The following is a 26,253-nucleotide window of genomic DNA, read 5'->3' as shown; positions in this document are numbered from 1 at the left end:
AGCAGCATGTTTCACCTTTGTATAACCTACCATAGCTGCATGGGATGAAGTACATGCAGTCTTTGGTCATATTTTCTTCTGTTGGTGGTTTTACTCAAAGGAGATATTTGCAAAGTGTTGTATTACTCTTGAATACTGTCCTTATGTCATATGGGCCACATATCTTTTGTATTTTCTCGGAGAGGCCTTTCACATAGGGTAGACAGACTATGGTCAGTTTATGGGTTTCATCCTCTCTTTTCTTCATAATTGGAGTGGATGGTATGTTTTTGGGGTAGTTGTTGCTTAATAGACTGTTACTAAGCTTGATCATTTCTTTGTGGTGGGTATCACAATCACTGCTTATATTCTTTGCTTGATATTTTAGGCACTGTGCAATACCTCTCTTTACACTGTATGGATGGTGGGAATTGAAGTTGAGGTATCGTCCAGTGAAGGTCAGCTTGCAGTGTATGGATGTCCTGGATCCATACTTGCTGTGTGTTATTAGTACATCTAGGAGCGGCTCATATGCTTGGACATAATAACCTCCTAAGCAGACCGAGTGCAGATATGAGTAACATACTGGAACTGGTATTAAGGAAGGGTAGGAAAATATTAGATTTATAAGCCCCAAAATTCATTCTATAATTGCCCACAGGCATATGGCATAGTGATTAAGAGTACGCGCTACTAACACCAAAATTCCAAGTTCAATTCCAGGCAGTGACCTGAATAATAATAATAATGATAATAATAATAATAATAATAATAATAATAAAAACATCAAAAACTACCTTAGGAATGAGAATCCAGGTTCGAAATTTCCCCAAAACACCTGATGAAGGCTGGAGGGTATATCAACTAAAATGTTGTATTAACAACAAACAAGATGAGGACAAATATCTGTCAAATTTCTTAAATATAGAACAGTATATAGCTGCATATACTAGGGACCTGATTTTCTGTATCATATATCAATGGTCTCTGATCTTTCAAAAGACTGGTGAATGCTCAGTTACTCTTGACATTAGCAAAACCTTGAATTGTTTCTGAGTAGAAATACCTTCCTTTGAGTATCTGTCTATCTCTTCTCTTGAATTGCAAGTTTCTGATCAGTCTACTCTCTCACATGTGTTAATGAAACAATCTCTGAACCACATTCTTGTGTACCTCAAAGTTCCTTCACTGTATATTGATCACATAAGCACTGTCCTGCTTGTTTCTTCTAACAACATACTGCCATACACATTCCCCTTTTATCCCTGCTCACCTTTCCACACAACCTTCATACATAAAAACAGACAATTTTTACATGTGTAGAAGCTGTCAAATCATCCACCAATGGCAGTATTTATTTTTTTTCATGATCAAAACATAATCACAGCACATATTAAAGAAACAGTCTTGCAGTCTTGCAGTGCTAAACCTTTTCAAAACTCTTGTGTCTTTAATGATATTTAATTGTAAATACATATATATAATATCGTCTTGTCAATTCAAAATTCCGAAGACTAATGATTCATTTACCAGCATGTTACAACTAGGAGCCTTCAAATTTTCTGCTTCATCTCTTCTGACCCTAATTCTGCTCTAAATTAGTAAGTAGTGTACCACTTCCACCCAGTTTATCCTATGCACCAAGCTATCGTATTCTTATTATCTTGGATCTTATTTGCAAATCATCTACTACTTAGTTCAATCCTTTTATTTCAGAAATGAAGCTCTATGAAAATCTCTCCTTAACATTTTTACTGCAGGCAAAAATTTGCATGAAACCAAACTGTGCATCAGTATCACTAGCCTAACAAATTTTAGATGTTCTTCAAGTGTCATAGATACTGTCTCTCCTCTTCTGATTAAATAAAGGTTTTTAACTTTGGTAGAAGGTCAGATATTTGGAGACAGTTGTTCTTTTATCAACCTCAGAAGGATGAAAGGCCAAGTTGATTTCAGTAACATATGAATTCTAAACATACTAAATGTAAGCAAATACAAGGTGTTTCATCTGAACAATGAAGAAAAGGGTCTTTATTTTTATAACATACTAGCAGAAATACCCAGCGTTGCCCGGGTTAAAGAGAATAATGAAATCTAAAAATGCCGTCTAGACTACGCAACCCTCAACTGTTAGTAGCTACGATACTATATTTCTACATAAATAACTCTCTAATCCATGCCAGCATGGAACATAGATATTGAGTGGAATGCTAGAAGAAAGTTTTCAACTCATATGTATATAAAGTAAATACACGTAATTCAGAAACACGTTTTGTGTATTTTATTTCGTAACAAAACAAACAAGTACAGATTATAAATAATGAAAGGCCAATTTTGGTGATTCATTTGACAGAGGTAGTAGAGAGACAATGCGATGATAAATCTGAGGTTGGATCTTGAAAGTTTGGATGAATGCTGCCTCAGTTAAATCTCTTGTGGTTCCAAATGATGTCATCTGTAGTACAGCGTCGTATTGTCTAATTTTGTTTTGCAAATGTTAGGAATCTTGGTCAGTTGATGATAACAGTTTCTTCAATAGCTCTGGAGGTTGGGGATTGTGGAATTGTTGGGAATGTTTTTAACTTTGGTGTTATATGTATTGCTTGAATTTCTTTGATATATGAAATATATGTATTTTCACTGGGTTTGTAAAAGTGAGTTGTGTAGCTCTCGAGTTTTAGGGATTCACAAAGACACACAGACAGACAGACACACATTCTCATCTTTATATATAGATATATAGATATATATATACACACACACACGCACCCAAACACACGTATATATATATGTATATCAATATAAATATATGAAAGTCAATGAAGTTTCGTAAAAGAAGGTGATCATGTACATACTTTGTTGCTGTTGTGATTATAACACCTCGTTGTAAACAATGTTCCTTGTTTTCCCTTGTGGAGCATATGCAAATAGGTTTTTTTTTGGTTGCTGCCCACTCTTGAGCATCCAACATACAGTTGTCCATGTGAGAAGCGGGGCTCTTCCAAGAGAAGACCAGCTACAGACAGTGCTCATCTGTTATGTTCAGGTTAAAATTTCATCAACATCAAAAATATATGAATTTTCATGGGAGTTATGGCCGTTATGCATAGAATATAATTTCCAAATTGCAGACAAAATTTACAATCGATAAATGTCTTAGAAAAACCAGTCTCTCATCTGGGAAGGCCTTGAAATCAATGTTACCAACTGGGGACTATGTGTGTCGCAGTGATAATAAAAAGACTCAAAGGAGGTCTGCAACGAAATAATTTTACTCAACACTTTGCAAGTGAATCAGTGGAGGCAAAGATGCGTCTCATTTACTTGACAATTTATGCACCACATTGCAGAAATTACAATGTAAGTATATCTGAAAGGGTAGTCTTACGCTGTTGTACCGTTGAATTACAAATAATGCTCATCTGTTATGTTCGGGTTAAAATTTCATCAACATCAAAAATATATGAATTTTCATGGGAGTTATGGCCGTTATGCATAGAAGGTAATTTCCAAATTTCATAAAGATCCATTCAGTACTTTTGACGTAGTTTTGGATAGGAAAACAAATGACTAATGTGTGTGTTTGTGTCCATGTGTATGTGTGTGATGGGTGTATATATGTGTACATATTACATGTACATCTATATATATATATATATACATCTACACATATGTATACATATACATGTATGCATATAGATCTATATCTATATATATATATCTATACATATACGTGTACATATACCTCTATATATATATATACATATACATCTCTCTCTTTCTCTCTCTCTGAAAGTATCTGTCATTACAGTATCGAAATGTGATTGTTTCAGTTAGAGGAATAACGTGTACATATACATCTATATGTATACATATACATCTCTCTCTCTCGCTCTCTCTCTTTCTCTCTTTCTCTTTCTCTCTGAAAGTATCTGTCATTACAGTATCGACATGTGATTGTTTCAGTTAGTGGAATAACGTGTACATATACATCTCTCTCTCTCTCTCTCTCTCTCTCTCTCTCTCTCTCTCTCTCTCTCTCTCTCTCTTTCTCTTTTTCTCTCTCTCTTTCTGAAAGTATCTGTCATTACAGTATCGAAATGTGATTGTTTCAGTTAGTGGAATAGTTTCATTTTTAAAGTGAAAGTATTTAACACGAGTGCTTTTGTTTCACTTTTGACACGTAATACTTAAATAGTGGAGGAGATATTATGTTGCCGTGGGCTCGAACTCTGCAAGAAGTTAAAAACTTTTTTGACTAAAACACAACTGGAACCCTAAGTAAGGCATCTGTAAAATTTGAATGAAATTGGTTGCGTAGTTCTCGAGTTTTAGGGATTCACACACACACACAGACAGACAAACAGACAGACAGACACACATTCTCATTTTTATATATATAGATTATTTGGAAACTATTTTCATAGGAATTCTTAATAAAATAATAGATAAAATCAAAATGGGGAATTTACTACTGGAACATTGAATTGAATGCTTTGTAGTATTTCTTCCCACTCACTGTTCTTTGAACTCAAACTCCAGTGAAGTCAACTTTGCTTTTCATTCTTTCAAGGTTAATAGTAATGTACAAATCCAGGTCAGTGTATTGAGGGACCTGTTTGAGAATCAGGCAGGACACCCTGTGATATCTTTTTCTGGTTCTTTATGTTGTGATGACTGCTTACGATGACACTTGTAACAAACTGTATCAACCTTACTTTTTTGATGGGCATCATTATTACATTGAATGGGGAGACTTCCATGGGTGCGCAACTGCTAGTCTTCCATGAAAACTGACCTAGACTTGTGTCCTGGAGAACTTGCCAACTCAGAAGCCCATGGCCAACCCTGATCAAAGGAGACTAAAAAAAAAATTGATTATATAGATATATGTATATATATATATATATGTGTGTTTGTGTGTGTGTATATACACACACACACACACACACACACACACACACATATATATATATATCATCACCATCATCATTTAATGTCTGTTGTCCATGCTGGCATGGGTTGGACGGTGTGACCAGAGCTGGTAAGCTGGAAGGCTGCACCAAACTCCAGTCTGATTTGGAGTCTGGATGCCTTTCTGTGGCTGGATGCCCTTCTTAATGCCAACCACTCTGAGTGTGTAATTGGTGTTTGTATATGCCACTGGCACAGGTGCCATTTGCATGACAGCAGTATCTGCCACAACATAATGCCAAAGGTCTTGGTCATTGCCTCCATAAGACCCAATGCTCAAAAGAAACTCAGTTACTTTGCCTCCCTGAGGCCCAACACTTAAAAGGAACTCAGCTTCTATGAGGCTCAAAGTTCAAAGATCATGCTTCACCACTTCGTCCCATGTCTTCCTGGGTTTACCTCTACCAAAGGTTCCTTCCACTTTTAGAGATTGGCACTTCTTAATACAGCTGTCTTCATCCATACGTATCACATGACCATACCAGCTCAGTCATCTCTCTTGCACACCACATCTGATGTCTCTTATGCCTAACCTTTCTTTCAAGATGCTTACAGTCTGTCGAATATGCACACTGACATTGCACATCCAGCAAAGTATACTGGCTTCATTTCTTCCAAGCCTACGTATGTCCTTGGTCCTTTGTTGCCAGAAGAGGTAGGAGCTCTCTAAACTTCTCCCAGCCTAATCTTATTCTCACAGCTACGCTCTCAGAACATCCACCTCCACTACTAACCTGGTCACCTAGATAACAGAAGCTATCTCCTAGGTTAACTCTAAGGCCCTTTGATTCTAGACCTTGCTTCCACACCTGGAACGTTTCTAGTTCTGGTAGTGATTCAGCAATAGAAGCAAGGTCATCAGCATGGAGGAGCTCCTAGGAACAGCCTGTCTTAAATTCCTCTGTTATCACCTGGAGGACTATGATGAACAAGAGGAGACTGAGGACTGATCCTTGGTGAACCCCTACTTGCACCCTGAATTCTTCACTATACTCATTGCCACCAGATAAGGGACTGGGGGATCCTATCAAAGGCTTTCTCCAAGTCAACAAAGGCCAAATATAGAGGTTTATCTTTGGCTATGTATTTCTCCTACAGCTGCCTTGCCAGAAATATAACACCAGTGGTACTTCTCCTTGGCACAAAACCAAACTGCATCTCATCTAGGCTAACTCTCTCCCTAATTAGTTGGGCTATGATTCTCTCCATAACTTTTATCACCTGAGCCAACAATTTGATAACTCTGTAATTATTTTTATTTAAAGCATCACTTTTACCTTTGTAGCAGTTGACTATGGTGCTGCTGCTACACAAGTCATTGGGTATGACTCTTTTGTGAACTACCTGATTTACAATATGGGTGACTAGACCATAATACACACTGCCAGATATTTTAATCATCTCAGCACTGATTCCTGATGGGCTGGGAGCTTTCCCTGTCTTCATACCCTTAATTGCTTTATCTTCCGAGGAACAGGTAGCAGGTCCCTCAATTGGGTCAACATTTAGCAGACTCTCCTCTTCCCATTCATTCTCCACGTTCAACAGTCTTTCATAATGGCATTTTCAAGCCTCTTTCTTTGCAGAATCATTAAATGCAAGTGCATCATCATCCATGTGGACACATTCCTCTCCTATGACATCACGATTCTCTCTCACACACTGTCTTGCAGTCTGAAACACCTCAGTTCCTTGGGCCTCACATCGCTGAACATTAGCAAACTTTTTCTTTTCTGCTTCTCCCTTGCCTAGATAGACCTGTCTCCTAGCTTCCCTTCTGGCTATTTGATAAATCTCTCTGCTACCCCCACTCTTCCAGGTCTGTTTCTTTGCTCTAATGGTCTTGTCTACTGCATTGTTCCACCACCATGTCTGGATGAGACTTTGCACCAACCTCAGATTTGGTATGTGGCACTCAGTAGGCTGACCTGCAGGAATTCCCAGTTGCTCTCTATGTCACAAATCTATAGCTCCTCCTCCCTCTCTTTAAATTTCTCAATTAGGATGTCCCCAAATCTCTGACCACATGAAAGATCTTTAAACTTCTCATTCCTTCTTTACCAGATTGGTCTGCTTCTTGGCTTCTTTCTGGCTTGGAGTCTAAATTCACTAATGACTAGTTTATGCTGGGGGAGGGTAAATTCTTCACTAAGGAGTGTCTTTGAATTTAAGAGCAACCATGCATCCCTCTGTCTGCTGAGAATGTAATTGATCTGGCTAGCACAGTTACCTGATTGGTAGGTTATCAGGTGGCTGGCTTCCTTCCTGAAGTTGGTTTTGCAGATCAGTAGGTTATTTGCATCACAGAACTCCAGTAGCATTGTTACTTTTTCGTTTTGGGGCCCAATTCCATGGACACCATGGAAGATACCAGTATGCTGTCCAACATGCCCATTGAAATCCCTAGCCACAAAGACGAGAACGTTATCACTCATCTTTGAGATAGCCTGTAGAAAATATAAAAGTGGTCCTTCTGTTCGTTTGGTTGGCCTGCTTGTAGAGCATAAGCATATATATATATATATATATATATATATATATATATATATATATATATATATATATATATATATATATATATATATAGTCACTATGAAGATATTCAGAGCTCTTAGGAGGATATTTATATCCAAGATACACTGGTTTAATATATTGATTTGAAGATATATTTCATTTAATATATTATATAAATATCATAAAATATTAATTATTATTAATAATAATTTAGAAAATGGACATCAGTTGGATATAAATTAAATTACTAATTAATTAATATCATCAACAACAATTGTTTCATTTCATGACCAAAATCAAAATTACAAAACATATATGTATATAAATACTAGGTAAAAAATTCAATGGGGTAGTTAACAATATCCTGATCATCAACAACACTGTCAATTGAGTTATTCTTTTCTACTCTAAGTACAAGGCCCAAAATTTGGTGGGAGGTGGCCAGACGATTATATCGAATACAATACACAACTGGTACTTAATTTAACGACCCTGAAAGGATAAAAGGCAAAGTTGACCTTGGTGGAATTTGAACTCAGAATGTAAAAACAGACAAAATACCGCTAAGCATTTCACTTGGCATGCTAACGTTTTTGCCAGCTTTCCACTTTACTCTGAATTGAGTTATAAGTGAATAATGTTTTGTACAGCAATAGTTTTTGGAGCCAGGATAGGTTGGTAACAGATCTAATCTGTATTGTTGTAATCACGAGGAAGATTAGGAAATACTTTGTTCACTAAATCATTGATGGAATCAGTTGAATTACATATTGGATTGTGTGTAAGAAATTAGGCAGTAGCTTAATAGCTTCCTTTGAACCAGGTACTTTTATTTTGTGGGAGAAGGAAAGAGACAGAATTTCAATTTTATATATATGTATAGAAAAAGTATAATAGCTTCTCTTGAATCATTTAGTTTCATTTTGGTGGACAAACAAACGAACAAACAGACAAATGAACAGAATCTCTTTTATCTACTACATATGTGGGAAATGCTGTCTGTGGGTGTGTTTATGGAGTTGTTATCTAACTCCTCCTACGTCATTTTATCGATTTTGATGAAACTTGACACGTGAATGGAACTCATGTCTGAAAATCTCATGGCATACTCAGATTGTTGAAAAAATCGATAATAGGGCCCCCGGAAGGGATCCTTATATATATCTAATATACTTTATTTTAAAAGCCAAGGGAAATAACCCATTCTCCCCTGGAAGGGATCATTATATATAGCCAAGGGAAATAACCTATTCATTTTCCTAAATTATTTGGTATAAATCAAATTGAGTATGCTTATTTCTTAGTATTTGAACTGTTAATGTTATTTTCGGAATTTATCAAGTACAACCCTTAAACAAGTAAATAGTATTTTCCAAAACAACAGATCCACTTATTTTGGTTAGTGACTTATTCACAAATATACCAACAATAGCGCCCCTGAGGGTAATATTCTCTTTGAAAGAACAAAAAGCCCTTTTCAGAGTTAGTTACTTTGAATTGTTATTATCTCATATCTGATTAGCCTTTTATTACGTAACATGCTTCATGATTTTAGTATACATATCTTATTAGTATTTCCTCCTAAGTTCTATATACTCTGGGAATGCATTAAAGCCCTTTTCAGGGTTACTTTATTTGAATTCTTGCTATTGGGTAACTAATTTCATGTTATTACATAACTGACTTCTCAATTTGGGTATTCATAACTTATTGGGAATTCCTAAAAACAAGATCCTGTGTAAGACAGTTCATTGTTCTCTGTAAATGCACAAAAACCGTTTTAAAGGCTACATACTTTGTATTGTTGTTATTGGATTAGTGAAACAATTATAAGAACAGAACAAAGGGATAAGCCCCATTTTCCCATGAATTACTGGGTACATCAGCTTATATATATATATATATATATATATATATATATATATATATATATATATATATATATATATAGAGAGAGAGAGAGAGAGAGAGAGAGAGAGAGAGAGAGAGAGAGAAACATAATAGCTTCCCCTGAACCATTTAGTTTCATTTTGATAGACAAACAAATGAACTGACTCTCTCTTTTATATATATAGAGATATATAAATATAAATAAATTTTGAATTTTAAATACCTTTGGTGAAAATCTTCAGGGTGCATAAAAGGACAATATGTGGACTACATAGTGATTTACTAAAATATTCAAATATACACAGAATATATATTTATGTTTACTATGTATACGTGTGTGCATGCATGCATTAAAAATATTCATTTATTTTTTAATTCAATATTACTAATTATAATAATCATGAATAATGATTTATAGTATGTAAGAGGAACATTATATACTGGATAAAATGAAATAAAGTTTTTGTTCATGAAATAAAGTGAGAGAGAAATAAGGTTTATGTTCATGTTTGTATATGTGTGTGTGCATGTCTATGCTCATATTTACATATATACACACACACACACACACACACACACACACACACACACACACATACAGATACAGATATGCATACACACAATGATTATGGATGCCAATGTTTTATACATCAACTTGCATGTGTACATGTATATATGTTACTTTCTAAGTTTTTTATTAATATACATAAATACATAAGAGCAACAATAAAAGTTCATTTGTGCATTATTTAATATTAATATTTATATTAAATTTAATAATAATGATAATAATCAACTAAGCTATATAAGAGTAAAAGGACATGATTAAAATATATAATACTAGCAGAAATACCCGGCGTTGCCCGGGTTAAAGAGAATAATGAAATCTAAAAACGCCGTCTAGACTACGCATCATCTTTATATATAGAGATGTATATACACACACGCACCCAAACACACGTATATATATATGTATATCAATATAAATTTATGAACGTCAATGAAGTTTCGTAAAAGAAGGTTATCATGTACATACTTTCTTGCTGTTGTGATTATAACACCTCGTTGTAAACAATGTTCCTTGTTTTCCCTTGTGGAGCATATACAAATAGGTTTTTTTTGCTGCCCACTCTTGAGCAGCCAACATACAGTTGTCCATGTGAGAAGCAGGGCTCTTCCAAGAGAAGACCAGCTACAGACAGTGTTTGACCCTGAGATTTGTTTATGGACATGGCAAAAGTCACACGAAGGGGGAATTGTAGTCTTCTGAATGTAAAAGGAATGTCTGCTCCTGATGGAGTAAGAGGAATTCTTGGAATAAAGACGTCATCCCCTTTTGCACATCCAGAAAGAATGGTAGCCTCGATAACGTGTGACATCATTTTCTTTATCACGAGTCGTGTTCCATTGCAAAGTCTTGGTGGTTCCAGATTGCGGAGCAGCATAACAGGCGTTCCAACTTTAAGTGATAATATGTGGGGAGGTAGTCCTGGAGGCTCCAACGAATTGAGAAATTCAGGAGGATAGTTCACCACTTCATTTGTATCTGGAACTGTATCAACAGACTTGTAAGTTTGAAGATTGCCAGGAAGAGAATGCATCAGGTGTTGATTAATTTTTGTAACAGCTACGTTTTTTGGAGCTAATATTGCTCTTTCACATAGCCAATTGTGATTTTGGTAGTTTTGTTTGAAGTTGGGAAAGACTTTGTGTTTGAGGTCATCTACAGAATTAACAACAGAACAAAATGGCCATACTTCTATTTCTTCTGCAGCATCGAGAGGCACCTTGCCATCACCAATTGTCAAAATGTCTTGTACGAATTTTTTTGACATTTAGTCGCCGTGTAGCTGAACTCTCATGTTAGTGTTAAGAGTGAGGATAGTAACATGATGCCACAGGGTAGAGGACTTTAGGCATGCTTGGACCTCATCTGCTCTAGTGCCTTTTGGAATGACAGGAAGAGTTTGCCTGAAATCACCTGACAACAGAAGCGTAACACCTCCCATTGGAGCGTGACAGTCTCGGATGTCTTTCAGGGCTCTATCTAATGCTTCCAAAGCTCTCTTGTGAGCCATGGTGCATTCATCCCAGACAATTAGATGACACCTTTTAAGTACCTGCCCTTGATCTGAGCTTTTGGTGATGTTGCATGAAGGCATCTCGGATGCTGCTAAATTTAAAGGGAGTTTAAAAGTCGAGTGTGCTGTCCTGCCACCGGGTAACAAAGTAGCTGCAATCCCAGAGGAAGCCACAGCTACTGCGATGTCCTGATGCTGCCTAACTTCTGCAAGGAGAAGCTTTGTTATAAATGTTTTCCCTGTCCCTCCAGGAGCATCGAGGAAGAAGATTCGTCCATCACGTTGGCGTACACTGTTAATAATAGTTGTGTAGGCCTGCAGCTGATCCGGAAGTAATTTATGCTTGTTTTCAGCAATGTAGTTTGAAAGCGCTTGAGTGTCGTAAGATGTTTCACGAATGACAGCAGTGGGAAGGCTATTTGACCCTGACCTGAATGTCTGTGGCAGGCCATATGTGGACAATTCATTACCACCCAGTGCAGCAATTCTGTCTTCAATGTCAATGAGAGTTTTATTGTAAACTTCATTGCTGATACCCTCCATGTCAGGATAGAGCCGTTGAGCTTGCCGGTGAAAGTCTTCAGCCAGGTTGTCCCTGTACTTGAGCCATAGATTTGCAGGGTCACACAGTTCGCATGTCTGAAGTAATACTGCAAACAGTGCCCTGAGACTTTTAGGTGATTCTGATAAAGCAGCCTCTCCCAAAGTTGCATCCCATTGTGCACCATCTTCCAACAGTCCTTGTCGATAGCAGGCTTCTCTGTATGTTGTGCAGACATGTCCATGAACGGTTTTTAGGTCCTGGAAAGACTTGGGCCTCTGACCTCATGCAGCAGTAGGCGGAGGTAGAAGCACTCTTGTTGAGTGGGATGCACTGTGTATACTCGTCCAAGGCAAGTATCAAACTTAATGCCAGGGTATCCACAAACATTTTGACCTGCTTTCCTTGGTCTCCATTTTTTTTCATTCCAAGTGTAGTATGATGGAATCTGTGGATACAGTAAGGTTTGAGCGAATGGATCCAGTTGACAGAGCTTGAAGAATGCAGTGAGTGTGCTATCCCTTGGTTGCTCTGCCAACAGAGAAGCATTAGTATCGGTGAAGTAGACTCTTTGACCATTTTCTAGGTGCACTGCAAGCTGTTGAATGGCGGGGTGTCGTTGGTGAAGTGGAAAGCCAAAGATGCGCCAGAAAGCCTCGTTGCTACTTATGTAGCGTCCCACCTGATAGTGTGTTACCTCATCATGGCAGTATTGTTGTTGAAGTCCAAACATTGCAGCGTCAGAACTTGCAAACATACTTGATGGACTTAACGGAGTTGCAAAACTCGACGTTGATGTGGGCATTGAAAATCTTTGACAGGAGTGGGCAGTAGGGAACAATCCATCTGTTATCAACCTCGTGCTGTCCTATATTTGCTGTGAAACCGCCGTTTTGTGGTTTTCTCCGTCTGTATGAGGGATACCCATTAGCACCTGTCTGAGTTGCTTGTAGGAACTTCCTTGGAAACTTTTTTGAACATACGCCATCTTTCAAACATGGTGAGTTAATGTTGAATCCACGCCCACATGGACCATGTATCATGTTTGCTTTAACTATGTCGTATAGTACCTTGTCTAAAGCTGGATCAGGAAGTTCTGCAGAGATTATCTTGTCGATGTCAGTTGATTTGATCTTCGTTGAGAACCAAAGCAGGATATGAGCATGTGGAAGGCCCCTTTTTTGCCATTCGATTGTGTACATGTCACACTGTGTGGGTCCGAAGATTTGCCCTTTTTTGATGAGGTCCATGAGAGTAATTAATTTCAGATGGAAAACTCGGGCGAGGATGTCATACCTGTCTTTAGGCTTTTGACCGAAGAAGAGTTCGGCCTGAATCTCCTTCCGCTTGGGATTGCATGTGAAAGTGATGAATAAGTCAGGCCTGCCGTAATGGCGGACAAAGGTCATTGCATCCTGTGTTCTTTCATGCATATATCGGGGACTTCCAGTGAATGTGGAAGGCAAGATGCAAAGTCTTCCTATGCTTGTTGGAGCAGCATCATTGTTGATAGCATCTCGGAGATGGATGTAGCTGTCAGAGCGCAATTTTTGTTGATGTGATCTGATGAAACACAATCTCTCTGATTTCATTTTTGCACACATATCAACTGCAATTTGATGAAACAGATCTCGAGACTGTTGGAGGTGATTACAGGAGTCGGTTCGTGTCATAAATCGGTATGCGTAGAAGTCCATGCAGGATACTTGCTTATTCAGATATTCATGACGATCTTGTGGATGTTGCTGTTGCATACCGATGTGGTAGCCATCCTCACCGTAAACAAACAGAAGTGGATACTGAAGTGTGTCGTATGATCTGTGTGTTTCGGTAATTCGTTGGACGGTGGTGTCACGTCGCCTAAGGACAATGTCTCTGGGATTGTGCTGTTCACCGTGAAGGAGTACAGCTATTTCATTGCATGTGGGTGCATTGTAACGGCCTGCATGTTCTGTAGATGGTCTTTTCTGAGCATCTATGACAACATTGAAATTAGAAGAAGCTTCTGTTTCTAAGGCATACTTGAAGCTGCGTACGTAGCTGTTTGTCTGGTGCAGCAGGTCTTGAAGTTGCATTATCAATTGAAATTTAGTGCCATTGGAAATGGAGTTTCGTCGGGTGGCTTGTTCATGTAAATTACCTACAAAGTACAGTTGAAGGAATTGAGGATCTTGATTTACAGCAGATTCGAGCGATCCTATCCTATGGTAAACCTGTCCCTGCACTTTGAAAGTTGGTATAAACCCACCTTCTTGAACAACATTAGCGCCGAAAGATGTCATTTGGAATGCACAGTTGTACTTGCGGATGTTATTTAGGAAATGTTTCGACTCTGTATTTGTGCCATCGTAGAGTGACTTTAACAGCTGTGGTGGATCCTGCAGGGGAGTGATGTTAACTTTTCCATTAGCGCAACACATAGCAGGAGTTTCTCTGGACCACTTATTAGCATTGCAGAAAGAGCAAGTGAGGGACATATCTCCAATGTTTATATCTGGGTGGCCATCATATTGAATGTTAGGGTTGTAACTGAAAGCCTTTAATAACCATCGTGAGTTGCATGGCGTTGAAAATTCTAGTCTATGAGCTCTTTGTTGAATGGAACTCTGCAGCATAATATATGTTTGTTGTAATGTCTGGGAAGCTCGCACAGCAGCCATGTTGGCAGCATTCCTGAGCAGTCGTGTAGCACGTTTTTTTTTTCTTCTCTGCTGCTCGTGCAGCAGCAGTTGAGGAAGCATCAGCAGTTCGTCGTACTTTACGCTGGTGTTGAGTCTGTGCAGCCCGTGCAGCAGCAGTTGAGGCAGCATCAGCAGTCCGTCGTACTTTACGCTGGTGTTGAGTCTGTGCATCCCGTGCAGCAGCAGTTGAGGCAGCATCAGCAGTTCGTCGTACTTTACGCTGGTGTTGAGTTTCTGCAGCTCGAGCAGCAGCAGCTGAGGCAGCATTAGCAGTTCGTCGAAGTGTTTACTGGTGATCTGTTTGGAGTGCTCTTGAAGTGGCTGTACGTTCAGCATTTTGTGATCGTCTAATGTCAGTTTCCAATGACGATTCATTTGCCCTTCTTGCTGATGATGTTGCACCTTTCGCAGTTATGCGTCCAATTGAAGAAGTCTTTCTTCGGGGCATGATCTAAAATAAGCATGAAGAAATGCAGTGAGTACACTGTGAAGTATGAAATATTAATGGAATGGTTATTATGTAAGTGTAGATAAGTTGCAAACTTGCAAATGCTGCGGTAATAATAAAGTGGTATTAGAACGGATAGCAGTTAAGTGGTGCTATAGTCGTGTTGGGTCCTTAGAACTGACGTTAGGGTAGGAAGGTTAGAGTTGAATTGGATGACAATATATTTGACTTGACAGGGTAGCATGTGGTTAATGTCTGTTACCATCTTCCATTATATCGTCGTGAGAATTAATTTGTATTTACCTGCCGTGGTACTTGAATGAGATGTAAGGGAACAATGTTTTGGAGATTCCGGTTCGAATTGACATCAGTGTTTTTGTTTCATTTTTGACACGTAATACTTAAATAGTGGAAGAGATATAATGTTGCTGTGGACTGGAAGTATGCCATAAGTTAGAAATTGTTTTTGATTAAAACACAACCGGGACGCTAAGTAAGGCATGTGTAAAATTTGAATGAAATTGGTTTTGTAGTTCTCGAGTTTTAGGGATTCACACACAGACAGACAGACACACACACACACACACACACACACACACACACACACACACACACATACACATTCTCAATACATGTAGGATTCCTCACCATACAGCTAACAGGCACAGCTGTAAGATGCATTACGGATCTATAGCAATTGGAAGAACATGACCCAATTGAAATAACAACGTGTGACGTTTGGAGTAAAGGGAAATGAAAGTGTCGCCTCTGGAGTTTGCAAATGACCACTATACTGATAGGTAACTGTGCAAACAAAATTTACAATCGATAAATGTCTTAGAACAACCAGTCACTCATCTGGGAAGGCCTTGAAATCAATGTTACCAACTGGGGATTATGTGTGTCGCAGTGATAATAGAAAGACTCAAAGGAGGTCTGCAACGAAATAATTTAACTCAACACTTTGCAAGTGAATCAGTGGAGGCAAAGATGCGTCTCATTTACTTGACAATTTATGCACCACATTGCAGAAATCACAATGTAAGTATATCTGAAAGGGTAGTCTTACACTGTTGTACCGTTGAATTACAAATAATGCTCATCTGTTATGTTCGGGTTAAAATTTCATCAACATCAAAAATATATGAATTTTCATGGGAGTTATGACCGTTATGCAAAGAATATAATTTCCAAATTTCATAAAGATCCATTCAGTACTTTTGACGTAGTTTTGGATAAGAAAACAAATGACTAATGTGTGTGTTTGTGTGCATGTGTATGTGTGTGTGATGGGTGTATATATGTATAGATATCTGTATGCATGTATATATGTTTATATGTGTACATATTACATGTACATCTATATATATATACATCTACACATGTGTATACATATACATGTATGCATATAGATCTCTCTCTCTATATATATATATCTATACATATACGTGTACATATACATCTATATGTATACATATACATCTCTCTCTCTCTCTCTCTCTATACATATACGTGTACATATACATCTATATGTATACATATACATCTCTCTCTCTCTCTCTCTCTCTCTCTCTCTCTCTCTCTCTCTCTCTCTCTTTCTCTCTCTCTCTGAAAGTATCTGTCATTACAGTATCGAAATGGTGTACATATACATCTATATGTATACATATACATCTCTCTGTCTATCACTTTCTTTCTCTCTCTTTCTCTGTTCCTCTCTCTCTCTCTGAAAGTATCTGTCATTACAGTATCGAAATGGTGTACATATACATGTATATGTATACATATACATCTCTCTCTCTCTCTCTCTCTCTCTCTCTCTCTCTCTCTCTCTCTCTCTCTCTCTCTCTCTCTTTCTGTCTCTCTCTTTCTCTCTCTGTGAAAGTATCTGTCACTACAGTATCGAAATGTGATTGTTTCATTTAGTGGAATAGTTTCATTTTTAAAGTGAAAGTATTTGACATGAGTGTTTTTGTTTCACTTTTGACACGTAGTACTTAAATAGTGGAGGAGATATTATGTTGCCGTGTGCTCGAACTCTGCAAGAATTTAAAATTAATTTTTGACTAAAACACAACTGGAACCCTAAGTAAGGCATGTGTAAAATTTGAATGAAATTGGTTGCGTAGTTCTCGAGTTTTAGGGATTCACACAGACAGACAGACAGACAGACCGACAGACACACATTCTCATTTTTATATATATAGATAATAAAATAAAATAAATAAGGTAGCAGAAATAATGAATACAGAATAAATAAGATAAGAATAAAAAATAAAAATAAAGGAGAAGTAAAATTTGTTTATGTGTGAATGCATATATGGATTATATTATGTATATGTGGATATCTATATGGATAACATTGTTGATATCTATAAAGTATATGATAAATACAATAAAGTAAATAAGCAGGAATAAGGAATAAAGAATAAATAAAAATATAAAGGTGAAATAAATTTGCTTATGTGTTTATACACGTGCATACATGTGTGTGTGTATCTCGTTTATATATTAGTATCTCTATATGTGCTTGCATATACAGATATACAGATGTTTATTTGTAGTTATTTCATTAGTTCATGAGTTTATATTCATGTGTATATGCACATATGGATAATATTGTTGGTATTTATAAAATATATAATAAAATAAAATAAATAAGTAGGCAGAAATAATGAATGAAGTAATTAATTGTAAATAAAAATAACCACATAAGTAAATTTATTTCACCTTTATATTTTTATTTATTCTTTACTCTTTATTTCTACTTACTTATTTACTTTATTTTATTTTATTTATTATATGTTTTATAAATACCAACGACGTTATACATATACACATAATGTAATCCATGTATGCATAGTGAAGGCACATGGCTTAGTGGTTAGGGCATTCAGCTCATGATCATAAGGTCATGGGTTCAATTCTCAGCAATGCTTTGTGTCTTTGAGCAAGACACTTTATTTCACGTCGCTCCAGTCCACTCAGCTGGCATAAATGAGCCGTATCTATATTTCAAAGGGCCAGCCTTGTCACACACTGTGTCACTCTGAATCTCCCTGAGAACTATGTTAAGGGTACACATGTCTCTGGAGTGCACAGCCACTTGCACGTTAATTTCACGAGCAAGCTGTTTTGTTGATCGTGTCAGCTGGGTCCTTTTCATCATAACCATGTATGCATATATATATACACACACACACACATGTATACTTGTGCAGGCATTCCCACATAAACAAAGTTTACTTTCCCTTTATTTCTAATGGTTATACTTATCTTATTTATTCTATATTCATTATTTCTGCTGCCTTATTTATTTTATTTTATTACTAGCTGAAATACCCACCATTGCCCAGGTTAAAGAAAATAATGTAATTTAAAAATGCCTTTTAGATCTCTAACATGAAACATAGACTACACAGGTCTCACCTCCTAGTAGCTGAGATACCAACTTCATACATTAATAACCTGCCGTTTCCCAAGTTATTGGAGATAATAAAGTTTAAGTATGCCTTTTAAATCTCTAAATAAAATGAAATATGGATTATGCATAATCCATGTTTCATTTTACTTAGAGATTTACTCAGCAGTAATTAGCTGAGGTACAAACTATTTATGTCAATAACATGTTTTATCCAATGTTCTCACTGTTAAAATTGTTAAAAACTAGGTAGTTCTTTGTCTTTGCAATCACTTTCAATTATCAGTACTTATTTGAAATGCATTGAACCTGAAAAAGCATAAATTTGAGAAGAACCTGTCTGCAGGCACTCCCCTCCTCTTAATAAATACATTAAACAAAAATTCTATGTGATGACGTGAGTATAAACAAATGTATTGAAACAAATCCAGCAATCAGTCACAGTTTAATTATCTAGAGCTTCTGAATATATGATGTTTAGAGTGTGTCCTTTAATTGGTGTATAAATGAAAAGATTTGGGGGACTTCCAACTTGCGAACATCCTACATGCCTATGCGAGAAGCAAGATGAAGTTCAACAAGAGAGACTGTCCTTGAGACTTGTTTATTAACATAGCAAAACTTAGTTTCACTGGGAACTGGAACCATTTAAATTCAAAGGGGATGCCATGTGGGATTAACAGGATCTGTGGAATGAAGAAATCCTCACCCTTATAGTTCCCAGTCATAATTATTGCCTCTGGGACATGGAGTCACATCGATTTCACCACCAGTCAGGTGCCATTGCACAGATGAGGTGGATCCAGATTCCCGAGCAGCATAATTGTGGCCTCCTTTTTAAGTGGTGAGGTAGCATCCCAAATGGCTGTAGAGAGTTCAGGAACTTAGTTTGAAAGACTGTTCTTGTCCGGGCAACAGCTACAAGAGATCCTGGTCGATTTTATTAATAGCATCATTCCATGGAGCTAAGATGACTCGCTCACAGAGCCATTGACTGTTGCTTAAAGTTTTGTGCAATGTTTGGGAGAACATGCATTATGAGATCATTGATAGTTGGTACCATCTCACCACAGGCTTTCTGCCCCTCCCAACCAACTTTGAATGATGATGACTTTCAGAAAAATGTATATTTTTTAATGAAATTTTCTATGAATATGTGTTGTATCATGTAGATTCCCAAAATACAAATTTTGGGGGGAAAAGTATTTTAGCAGGGGTTGGAGGAGGATTTTCGGAAAATTCACCGGAATCCACTTCAATTTGTCTTAACTTTCAGAAAATGGATATTTTTTAATAAAATTGTCTACAAATATACCTTGGAGTATGTAGATTCCAACCATATAGGATTTGGGGGGAAAACAATTGGGGGATGTTTCAGAACAAGTTATTCATATTTATTTCAGTTTCTCCATTTTGTGCATTTGTGCACCTGTATATAACCCTTAACCCTAGTTGTAAAATTTCAAGAAAAAATTGAAAAGTTAAGGAGTGGGTGTATTAAAATGTCTATTTTTGCATATTCAGAATCTCCGTTGGTCACAAGGTGGGAATCCATAGAAAAAAAAGCACACATATACATATACATATATGTAATGAAAAATGTTCAAACGAGGAATTATTCCATTCAGTATCATATTTATTTTAGAGATTATGTAACTAATTATACTTTACACTTCTATATTTAACTGTGCGTGTATATCATATGCAACAGATAAGTCATCTTAGTAGCATATATCTGTGTACCATACATTTAGCTGTTATTTTTAGCATGGGTTTTCTGGTGAGGGGTTCATTTGGTTCCTTGCCTGTTGCTTCAGTAGAAATCTACGGATGCACAAATGCACAAAACAGAAAATCTAACAAATATGGATGACTTGTTCTGAAACACCCCTGAATAGGGAACAGTTCTCAAAAATAACCCCCAATTGTTTTCCCCCAAATTCCTATATGCTCAGAATGTACATAGTCCGAGTTATATTTGTTGACAATTTCGTTAAAAAATATACATTTTCCTGAAAGTTAAGTGAATTGAAGAGGACTCCAGTGAACACTTTCCCTAACATATTTTGTATATTCAGAATCTACATGATATAGAACATATTCGTAGAAAATTTCATTAAAAAATATCCATTTTTCTTAAAGTTATGATCATCTGAGCATTCCGGAAATCTGTAGTTATGCCCTGTTGACAATTGATCAATTAAATGAAATCTCATATGAAATTTTTTCTCACACACACACACACTCACCTAAGTATATATCTTACACAAATAGAAAGCCGGAGAAGAATATATAAAATGTAAGTAACTTTAGAAATTCTTTTTTATCTGAAATCGTCACAACTGTAATGATGTATACATACATGTGTGTGTGTAAAATAGCTGGTTACTTAGTTACTATGTTGACATTGACAATACAATTAAGTGAAAGTGTTAACAAGTTGATTTGCGTCAAGTATAATCACATGGGATTTAAATGTGAAATATCAAGTCTTAATAAGGTGACTTGTTCCCAAATGGTCAAAATATGTATTGGAAAATTAAATGTACAATATACAGTACCTCATTTAATTAACTGAGAAAATGGTGTCTAACTCCGTATGAAATTATTTTTCTGACATGAAAGTACCTTTAAAAATTCATTTTGTCAGAAATCGTCACAGCTGTAATGATGTATACTTACATGTATGTGTAAATAGTTGGTTAGGACATCAAAGACAGGAAGTTCAAACACAGGGAGCTGAGAAAATGATTTGAACAAGTGAATCTTTTCTATAGAGCAATATTATCTATATATATAAAAATGAGAATGTGTGTCTGTCTGTCTGTCTGTCTGTCTGTCTATCTGTCTATCTGTCTGTCTGTCTGTCTGTCTGTGTGAATCCCTAAAACTCGAGAACTACGCAACCAATTTCATTCAAATTTTACACATGCCTTAATTAGGGTTCCAGTTGTGTTTTAGTCAAAAAAAATTATTAACTTCTTGCAGAGTTCGAGCACACGGCAACATAATATCTCCTCCACTATTTAAGTATTACGTGTCAAAAGTGAAACAAAAACACTCATGTCAAATACTTTCACTTTAAAAATGAAACTATTCCACTAACTGAAACAATCACATTTCGATACTGTAGCGACAGATACTTTCACAGAGAGAGAAAGAGAGAAAGAGAGAGACAGAAAGAGAGAGAGAGAGAGATGTATATGTATACATATACATGTATATGTACACCATTTCGATACTGTAATGACAGATACTTTCAGAGAGAGAGAGAGAGAAAGAGAGAGAGAGAGAGAGAGAGAGAGAGAAAGAGAGAGAGAGAGAGAGAGAAAGAGAGAGAGAGAGAGAGAGAGAGAGAGAGATGTATATGTATACATATAGATGTACACGTATATGTATATATATATAGATCTATACATACATGCATATGTATACATATGTGTAGATGTATATATACATATATAGATGTACATGTAATATGTACACATATATACATATATACATGCATACAGATATCTATACATATATACACCCATCACACACACATACACATGCACACAAACACACACATTAGTCATTTGTTTTCTTATCCAAAACTACGTCAAAAGTACTGAATGGATCTTTATGAAATTTGGAAATTATATTCTTTGCATAACGGCCATAACTCCCATGAAAATTCATATATTTTTGATGTTGATGAAATTTTAACCCGAACATAACAGATGAGCATTATTTAGAAAATGATGTCACACGTTATCGAGACTACCATTCTTTCTGGATGTGCAAAAGGGGATGACGTCTTTATTCCAAGGATTCCTCTTACTCCATCAGGAGCAGACATTCCTTTTACATTCAGAAGACTACAATTCCCCCTTCGTGTGACTTTTGCCATGTCCATAAACAAATATCAGGGTCAAACACTGTCTGTAGCTGGTCTTCTCTTGGAAGAGCCCTGCTTCTCACATGGACAACTGTATGTTGGATGCTCAAGAGTGGGCAGCAACAAAAAACCTATTTGTATATGCTCCACAAGGGAAAACAAGGAACATAGTTTACAATGAGGTGTTATAATCACAACAGCAAGAAAGTATGTACATGATCACCTTCTTTTACGAAACTTCATTGACTTTCATATATTTATATTGATATACATATATATACGTGTGTTTGGGTGCGTGTGTGTATATACATCTCTATATATAAAGATGATGCGTAGTCTAGACGGCGTTTTTAGATTTCATTATTCTCTTTAACCCGGGCAACGCCGGGTATTTCTGCTAGTTTATTCTAAAAAAAAATAAATAAATCAAGATTGCATTATTCTTTCTTAGGTCAAATTATTCATGTACCCCCCAAAAATATGGTGCAAATTGATCCAGAAGTTTGAGCATGCATTGAGGACACACACAGATAGGGTATTTTATATATTAAGATATATTTTAATCATCTACTTTTACTCTTATATAATTTAATTGATTATTATCATTATTATTAAATTTAAATATAAATATGAATAATAAGCAAGAGCACAAATCTCTGCCAAAGCAACACTAATGTCCTCTCAACGATTAGCCAGAGATGATTTTTAAAATGAGAATATCTGAAATAAACTCGACTGCTCTCACAAACAAGAATACTAAAAATGAACCTGACTGCTCTCAAAAATTAAGTTAAAAAAAATGGAAAAATAATCCAGAATCCTTGTCCAGTACCTGATCGATCCCAATGATAGTCATGGAATATGAAGGTGGGTGTGTGGGGCCATATTTTTAATGCTGCATGTGTGTCGTCTACAGTGGGAACAGGAACAGTTTTCTCTATGAAGGCTTTTTTTAGTCTATTCACTAATATAGTGTCTTTATGACCATTAAGGTCTATAGTGAAAAATTGATCCGTGTGTGAAAGAATATGGAAAGGACCTGCATACGGTGCTGTTAATGGAGGTTTAACAACATTGTTGCACACAAAAATGTGAGTTCAAGAAGTAAAGCTTCCTTCAATGCAGAGCTAGAAATGCAATTGTCAAGTAGGTAAGAGGTTGTGAACAGGAGCTATATATACAAAATTGGTAAAGCTAAAAATTGTCAAGGAGAAATTAAATTTATTATTGTTGCTAAATATTTTAGGGTTATTTAATTTCTGAGCAGTTTTGCTGCCATTTGTTTATGTAGTTTGATTTTTTTGTCCATCAGTTTCTGCTAAGATAGAGATGCATGCAAAATTAATATTAGAGAAACAAAAATAAAACTTTGGAAGCAGCAATGCCGTCATAACTTATGTGAAAACCATGGGTGTGCTTTCAAGGGAGATAATCAGAGAAAGACTTAAAATTCAACTTAAGATCGTAATACTTCATGTAAAGTAAAGTAAATATAACAAATAATCTAGAATTCTTGTCCAGTACCAGATTGATCCCAAAATCTAATCAGTTTGTGCCAGTCAAGAGGCCAAATATCCCTGAAAGTTTCATCCAAATCCATCTGGTTGTTTTTGAGATATCTTGTCCACCAGCTTTGATCTTAGCTTCACTCATGCTAGAAACAAATTTTTCACTGAGATATTTGAATCCTTCACCATCTTCATTCATGGCCGTAACAAAATTCTTAAACAAGCCAAGTTTAATGTGTAAGGGAGGAAGGCAAATTTTCTGAGGGTCAACTAAAGGGATATATTTAGTGTTGTATCTCTCTGGAGTGAATTCACTTCTCTTTGGCCACTCTTGTTGATTATAGTGATGCTTGTCATCTCTGCTGTTCTAAAGGCACAAAAAGCACTGATGCTTTACATACCCCATTTGCAACCCAAGAAGCAATCCAATAACTTTCAAGTCCCTGCATATATTCCACTTGTGCTCAGAATATTTAATCAAGTGCAAAATTTTATCCATTGATTCACAAGTTTCCTTTAATCCTACATGTAATGAATTCCTGCAATTCTGTATGCCGTTTTTGAAAGTACGAGCATTTTACACTATCGTGTAAAAGATTCCATTGTTTCAACCTGAAGCCCAATAGTTCTGACTTTTCTTTTGTTAAATCCAAGTCTCTAATTAAATCATTTAATTCAAGTTGGTTCAATAAAAAAGAAACGTTTTTTGAAGATCCTGGTTCATCACATTGATCTTCTGTATCACTTGACATGCCTTCAATTGAAGTAGATGCAGTACTTTCTTCACTTAAACTATCTTTGTCAAAAGATGAAGGAGTTTCTGGAATTGGAATATTTTCAGCAGCATGAGCAACTGGTTTTTAAGCTGAAAGGCAATCTGGATAAACAAATCTTGGATTTGTTCTTCTTAGAGAAACCTGTGATATTAGTTAAGCAGAAATAACAATTGGTGTAGTGGTTTGTTATTCAACTCATGCCACCACAAACACATAAAAATTAATATTCTTTATAATCTAGCGAAAAGAATGTGTACCATAGTTTCGGACATCTATACTCATGAACGAAGACTCCTTGAACTCAAATCAATACTAATCAAAAAATATTACCCAATATCATTAATAAATGATGGCATTAAACGAGCTAAGGAAATAGATATACGACCATTAAGGGAAGTCAACCGAAATACTAAACCAGACTTCAAAATACTCCCATACATCTCCACACATAACCCCAGAAACAACGAAGCTTTCAACATTATCATCCAGAATCTACCCATCCTCACAGGAAATAAAACAACGAACAAAATTTTAGGCTCACACGAAATTATCAAAAGCAAAATGCAACCTAAATCATTGATAAAAATATTAACCAGTGCAAGACTATATCCATTAATAACAGAACCAAAAGTGAAAAAATGTGGTCGACCTAACTGTGGTACATGCCCCCACCTTTTGGAGGGATCAGAGTTCCACTTTAAACAAGGTGAAAATATTTAAGATTAAATCAAATTTCACCTGTGCCTCGGAAAATCTAATCTATGCCATTACGTGATGTGAGAATAATTATATTGGCCAAACAGGAATATCACTCTGTTGAAAAACCACTCTCCATAAAGAACAAATCTGCCACCCACAATACAGACAGATACCGGTCAGTGAACACATAGAAAAATGTGCTAGGAGTCTTAATCCTAATTTCCTAATTTTCCCCTTCTATCAATGTTCACAGAACACCTCAGTACAACAAAGAATGGATAAAGAGGCAACTTTCATCAATAAATATCTTCCACAACTCAATATGAACACATAACATAATACGGAACACTACTAAACTTTCAATTAATACCACTGACCCCCATACATCCCATACACCATTCACATTACAGATCTATGTCTACCCTAATTGCACCAAATCCAGAACTACTTACCTCTCTTACACATAATCTTTTTACTCGTGGACTAGTAGACTTGACACTGTTCATTAACGGTGTACATTCAAAGCAATGATTAGTAACTTTACGAAACCGGTATGCTTTTGAATCTCTTTAACAATTCACAATAATGACTTTTATTACTTTAATTCTTACCTCAGTTCATCTAATTGCATATATCTATCGTTACTTTTCATAAAAAGCCTTTACGTTTTTTGGTTTCTAATGTGCATTTTCGTTTATTTTTCTTCTTACTTTCCCCTTATCTTTCCACGTATAGTTTCTATTTTCTTAATGTAACATATTTCTATATATTAGAAGGTTTGGAGGTGATGTACAAATATATATTAGAAAAAATAACGTATTCAGAGATCTGGATGGTTGTACATATACAAATATTTATTAA

At 36.2% G+C, this 26,253-nt stretch overlaps 2 protein-coding genes across 5 annotated transcripts in view; one reads left to right on the top strand and one right to left on the bottom strand.

The window, feature by feature from the left end:
• The window catches only part of LOC106876221 (uncharacterized), a 212,667-nt gene that overhangs the window by 116,647 nt on the left and 69,767 nt on the right, over nucleotides 1-26,253 (top strand). The gene's annotated exons all lie outside the window — the stretch shown is intronic.
• On the bottom strand, nucleotides 12,720-14,796 carry LOC149135650 (uncharacterized). Its single transcript, XM_089351884.1, has one exon. The coding sequence runs from the start codon at nucleotides 14,787-14,789 to the stop codon at nucleotides 12,720-12,722; it is 2,070 nt and encodes a 689-aa protein (XP_089208010.1). The 5' UTR covers nucleotides 14,790-14,796.

The sequence above is a fragment of the Octopus bimaculoides genome, chromosome 5, assembly GCF_046866305.1.
Source record: "Octopus bimaculoides isolate indiv1 chromosome 5, ASM4686630v1, whole genome shotgun sequence".
Taxonomy (NCBI): Eukaryota; Metazoa; Mollusca; class Cephalopoda; order Octopoda; family Octopodidae; genus Octopus; species Octopus bimaculoides.
This window is presented reverse-complemented; position numbering and strand designations above follow the sequence as displayed.